The sequence below is a fragment of the Marmota flaviventris genome, chromosome 6, assembly GCF_047511675.1.
Source record: "Marmota flaviventris isolate mMarFla1 chromosome 6, mMarFla1.hap1, whole genome shotgun sequence".
NCBI classification, from domain to species: Eukaryota; Metazoa; Chordata; class Mammalia; order Rodentia; family Sciuridae; genus Marmota; species Marmota flaviventris.
The window spans coordinates 65,128,522-65,134,521 of NC_092503.1; the positions used below are offsets into that span (position 1 = coordinate 65,128,522).

The window sequence follows — 6,000 nt, forward strand, 5'->3', positions numbered from 1 at the left end:
CAAAAACACTTCTGTATAGAAATCAGAACATTCATGTTCATAGCAATAGTATATAGTATAATAAAATGTAGAATGTCCTTTAACCAATGGATAATTTAAAATTTTTATATATCCATATAATGTAGTATTAGTTGGCCTACAAAAGGAAATGAAAAACTGATGATATATACTGTAACTTGGATGAACCTTGTAACATGATTCTAAGTAAAAGAAGTTGGCATTTAAAACAAACAAAAACACAATTTTTTATATGAGTGCCCAGAATAGCTAAATCTATAGAGAGAAGAAGAAAATTAGTAGTTGATTAAGAGGAGTCAGGTGATACTAAATAGAGTTTCTTTTTGAGATAATGAAAATATTCTAAAATTGACTGTAATGATGGTTCAAAACTGTGAAAATGCTTAAAACCTTTGAATTGTATACATTTTTTTTTTTTTTTTTGGAGGGGGGTTTCTGGGGATTGAGCTTAAGGACACTCAACCACTGGAGCCACATCCCCAGCCCTATTTTGTATTTTATTTAGAGATAGGGTCTCACTGAGTTGCTTAGTGCCTCGCTTTTGCTGAGGCTGGCTTTGAACTCGCAATCCTTCTGTTGAGGCTTCTTGTTGAGACCTCCTGAGCCGCTAGGATTGTAAACTGTTGTGTTCTTTATTTACTAGCTTCATACCATAAAAAAACATTATCTCCTATTTAATTAATTTAAGTTTATATTCATCATGTTTTGTATTCCTATTATAATGGGTCACAATTTCTAAAATTTTTCTTATTCTTAGAGAAAACACTGGGTTTCCCACCGCCCTTGGATACATATATTTAATATGCCTAAAACGTGACAAAAGCATTCAGAACATGTTGGGTTTTCTGTATTCTTTCTTGATATTTGTATTAGTCAGCTTTGCATTACTGTAACAAAATAACTGAGATTATCAACTTAAAAAGAGGAAAGATTTATTTTGGACCACAATTTTGGAGGTTTCAGTCCATGATTGGTTGGCTCTGTTGTCTTTGAGCCGGTGGGGATTCAGTGTATCATATGGTAGGCACATATGACAAAGGAAACTGTTCGCTTCATAGTAGTGGAAGAAAAGAAAGGAAAAGGAAGGGGCTGGTGTCCCAATATCTCCTTCAGGGGTACACCACAGTGACCCAAGTTCCTCCCTTAAGCCCCATCTCTTAAAGTGTTCTGCCATCTCCCAATAGCACCACAGATGGGGAGCCAAACCTTTAACACATGAGCCTTTGGGAACACATTTAAGATTCAAATTATAGGAATGTTTTTGCACTATTGTATACAAGCATACAATTCTAAAGTGTTTCTTAAAATATTTAAAGAATACAAATATTCATTTGAGACTTTGTTATCTTTTGAAAGGAAGATAACATAAGTAGTTTTTATGTATGTTTGGCTAATTTTAAGTGAAGATAGATTGTAGGTGGTATCTGATTTGCTTTTTATGTATTTCTGAAGGAATGGGAGGAATATATTTATAAATTAAAAACCAATCAATCTGCCTATCATCAGTCAGCTGGTTTGAAGGGCTTTCTTTTGTCAATGTGTAACAGTGTGTGCAGGCTTATGTTGGTGTAGTATTTTTGAATATGAACACCTTTCTAAGAGAAGAACATATCTTCATGTGTTATTTTCAATTTTAAGAGTCAAAAATAGACTTAAACATTTTCAGTATACTCTAGAACAAAACAAAATTTGTAGCTATTTCATTGTGAAAATTAGCAAAAAAACATGTAGATACTTCAAGAAAACACATCTTTTTCTAAATTAAGAGTGTTAAAAATGAGGATCCAGATGGTCAATTCAGACACAGTGTGTAATGCTATAATTTTCCTCCTAGTTAAAAGGCTGGCCACCGAGAACCTACAGTACGTGGTAAAAGCCTGCCAAGTGGGGTCAGAAGGAGAACCTGCCGCCCAGCTGACTTCTGTGTTTAGGTAACTAGAAAATATGCCAACTGGCAAGGAAACTGTTGCCAGCCATTTGACAGCCAGCATGTTTTTTAAATAACTAATTATCCAAAACATAATGTGTTACTACTTATTTATAGTATTTCAATTATTATATTTTTGGCAGTAGTTTTGTTACATTGTGTTGTTTTATTGAAAAATAAAAATGCCAGGGAAACAGATAAGGGAGCTGACTTGAAATGACTTGTGAATTTCCTCAAAGATTCTTGCACGTATTTGAGAAGAAAAGGTGAGAAACAGGAGTCATGATGGCGTGTGCACAGGGCTCCGGAGCTTGCTTAACCATGTTGCTCAGCGTACAGTTTAAAAGGATATGTCCTTGGTTTTCTGGTTTGCTTTAGATCCTTTAGTTTCAGAAGGCTCTCTTATGTTTAATTTGTGAGGTATGGACTTTATAGGAGTAGGTTTGTTGTTCATAAGAATAACAGTGCCACTTGAGAATTACTTTTTTCCTCTTTCCTGCCTTGTCCCCTTTAGAGTCTTATGCTTTCGGTGAGGGCAGTATTTTTTTTAATATTTCTTTATCAAGGTTTATAAGTTTACCCTCATTATAAATATCTCTATCTTACTACCACCGTAACAAATAATTTAGGGTCCATTTCCTTTGTTCTATGTTGGATCTTTGTTGATTCAGTTTTTTTTTCTCATTATATTTTGGCACATATCTACTATTCAGTTTATTTAAGTTGTGATCCATTTGTGGATTTGTGAAGATTGTGGAGTCCAAGGAGAGGGAAAATTATTTTATGTGATCAAAGATTCCATGTTTGTTATCTACAATTTATTATGTTAGATGGCTTTCATTTTGTCGATGGGATGTGAAAATTTTAGGGTTAAAAGATAGTTTTATTCATAAAGGCTTCTGTGGGTATTAAGTCTCCAGTTTAAAGAAAATAAAGGTCTATTTTTAATATTTTGCTTTCCCTGTTAGCATACTGTTTATCCAGAGATACGAAGGATATCTGACTTTCTTCTCCCTTTTGGTGTGTTCCACACTCTTTCTTGCTTCCCCTCATTTTAATGCGGAAAGTATAGCATAGAGTCTCTGGAATTAGATTTTTTTCCCCTTAATTTATCCTCCTAGGATTCCAGCTCCTTCCTCATCCCCAGTACCATCACTGGTCTTGGATGACACAGGAATAGGACATTTCTGTCCTCTATTTTAAAGTACTAATAGTAGTCTCCATGTTAAATATAGTTTTCATGATAATATTACATGAAGTGATCATTTTTGTGCTTAGGCTATGGCTGACTGCAATGTAGGCACCAACTCAAAGAATAACTCCAGAATTTTGAGTGATGTGTTTTACTTTCACAGGCAGTTTATCCAGGATTATGGTGTAAGATACAGTCATCAAGTTTACAGCATTTTAGAGATAGTAGCAACACTGAAGCAGCAGGTTGTCATCTCCTTGATTTCTACCCTCACTCAATCTCTGAAGGATTCGGAATTGAAATGGGGCCTTGGCAAAAATATTGAACAAAGGTATGTTTGCTCATTTAATTGCATTCTTTTGGACAGTGTTTATGAAATCTGTATTTCATTTTATCAAAATGGCTATTTTCTCATTCCCCAAAATTTGGGATGTGTTCTTTTCAGTTGAAAAATATTTCAGTATTGGGATTATTATCAGTTTTGTAAAGTGTGATTAAAAAATACTGTGGTTTATCAACAAACTTAGCAGAATCCACACATCCTTTCTTGTGTACTTCCTTTCAAAGACCATATTAGAAAGCTGTGTATTTCAGTAGAACTACTATTGCTCAAAACACTTGTGTTTCTCTTCGTGAAGTGGGTTTCAGAGCCTCATGTATCTTATTTTATAAAACCCATAGTGCCAATTCATAATCCTTTGAGGGACGCTAGATTTATTGAGTCAACTTTATCATGCATAGCCATATGATAAAGGTAAGTAACCCAATTAGATAAAACAGATTTGCGGGGGGGAATAGATAAGACTTTTTAAAATTTTTTTTATAGACTTATAACCCAACCAAATAGCTGGACTATTTAGAGAAATATAATTCTGTAGGAATATGTTTATATTTCCTAAAGAGATTACTTTAGATCAGTCAGTACTCACACTAGGATTCTTATGTCCTACAGTTTATTACAGAATCAAATGCTTTTAATTGTGTTCCTGTGTACACATGCACAGTCTAATAAACATGCATGTTCCAGGTTTTAGTTGAAAAATTTTAATTGTATAATGTCATATTGGAGACCATTCTTGGAGACATGACTATACTGATTGCAGCTTTAGCAAACTAATGGACTGCATCTTTCAGTATAATAAATGGAAATTTTTAAAAAGGAGGGTCAGGGAATAGTTTTTCTGTGCTAAGGTAGAACATCTCTTTTCTTCTCTTACACAGTAACGTGGCTAGCCTCTTATTTTCCAGAGAGAAAAGATTGGGTCACTTTAAATCATAGCTTTAAAGAAATGATGTTCATTGTCATGTCATTAAACAAGCTCATGCAAATGAAAAAATTGAAGAGATTACATGAAACATCCTAACATAGTACATTGTTGGGAACAAGTGTTCTGTTATTGTACTACTTTGCAAGCAGGGACACGAGAGGGTTGGTTTTAACAATTCTGAATAGCACAGATATTTAGTCTAATGAAATAACTGCCAGGTACAATAAATCTAAAACACATTTCAGATACAGGGAAATACTAGAGAATCTAATAGGAGCAACAATATTTTAGTTTCAAACTTTGTTATTTCTAAGAAGATAAAGAAGAAAATAGGGCGTATACTAAAAGTATTATACTGTTCTGTTTTATGGTTATAAAACGTTTATTTTCATTTTTAGTTTTCAAAACAAGTCTTCCCGTTATAAGCATACCATTCCTATCTGTAAGTTATTTCATGATTATATTTCATTACCTAGTAGCATTATGTCATTGCAGATGGTTAGTAAACTTTGATGTGTCATTTTTAATCCATACTTGATATATATGTATATCAATCATACTTTTAAAAACTGAATTAATCCTAACATCTAGGTTTACTCACAAAATATACAAAGTACCTTTTTTTAAAAGTGTTTTAATAAATCTGGTAGATGAATGAATGGATGGATGGATAGTTAGACCCACAGACAGGTTTCAATTTGTAAATATTCAAGTGGAAAAATGCTGAAAAAGATAATAAGTATATTTTATTTCTTTTCTTTTTTCTTAAACAGGGAATCCTATAGAAAACTTTTATCTCACCTAGGACAGATGGGACAAGATGAGATGCAGAGATTGGAAAATGACAATGCATATATTTTGTGAATCACCCTGTCTGTTGCTTGTCATCTAAAACTACTTTGAACTAATCCATCTCCTACTTTTAATTAATTATATAATGATCTGTTAAAAAATGCTTTCTGGGATTTTTTTCTTATATAAGTATAAAATATATAAATAAGGAAATAAAGATTAATTAGTAACTATGTAATAGGATCCTTGGAGCTTTGCCAAACTGTAATCTAGTTTGAAGAAATTTTGGTTAAACTAAATTAAAGAAGCCTTTTCTGGAAATGTTTTCTGTGTATGAGTACTATGCGGGTTTGTTCTGGTACATCCATGGACTTTTTACTATAATGTGATGTCCTGTCTTGTGATTGATGTGTTTTGTGTGTGTGGGTTGTTGTTGGGTTGTTTTTTTTTTTTACACCTTCTGTTTTAATAGGCTACTTTTTCAAATTACTTGGCTGACCTGCTCTGTTTTTGTGTGTTTTTTTGTTTGTTTGTTTGTTTGTTTTGGTGGTATGTTTTGTTTTTGTTTTTGTTAGAGGAGGTGGGTGTTTAGAGATGCATATTTGTTTTCCTTTATACTATGTGTGAGGCAAGTTAATAAATAAAACCCTTACAAAGTATACTTAACTCTCTTAGGATTCAGGCTGAATCTAACTTAAGGATTACACAGATAATACCTAAAAAGATTTTAAACTTATTCCAAAAGTATCTAGCTTGGAGTTGTCATTAAAAGACATCAGGTGGAAAAAAATAAGAGTCTTTAA

At 33.0% G+C, this 6,000-nt stretch overlaps 1 protein-coding gene across 1 annotated transcript in view; it reads left to right on the plus strand.

Moving 5' to 3' along the window:
* The window catches only part of Mms22l (MMS22 like, DNA repair protein), a 118,528-nt gene extending 113,010 nt beyond the window's left edge, over positions 1–5,518 (plus strand). Inside the window, exons 23-25 of the mRNA XM_027928261.3 lie at positions 1,853–1,949; positions 3,301–3,468; positions 5,179–5,518. Coding sequence (XP_027784062.1) covers positions 1,853–1,949; positions 3,301–3,468; positions 5,179–5,269 — 356 coding nt within the window. The 3' untranslated portion in view covers positions 5,270–5,518. The remainder of the gene's footprint in view (positions 1–1,852; positions 1,950–3,300; positions 3,469–5,178) is intronic.
* The last annotated feature ends 482 nt before the right edge of the window (positions 5,519–6,000 follow it).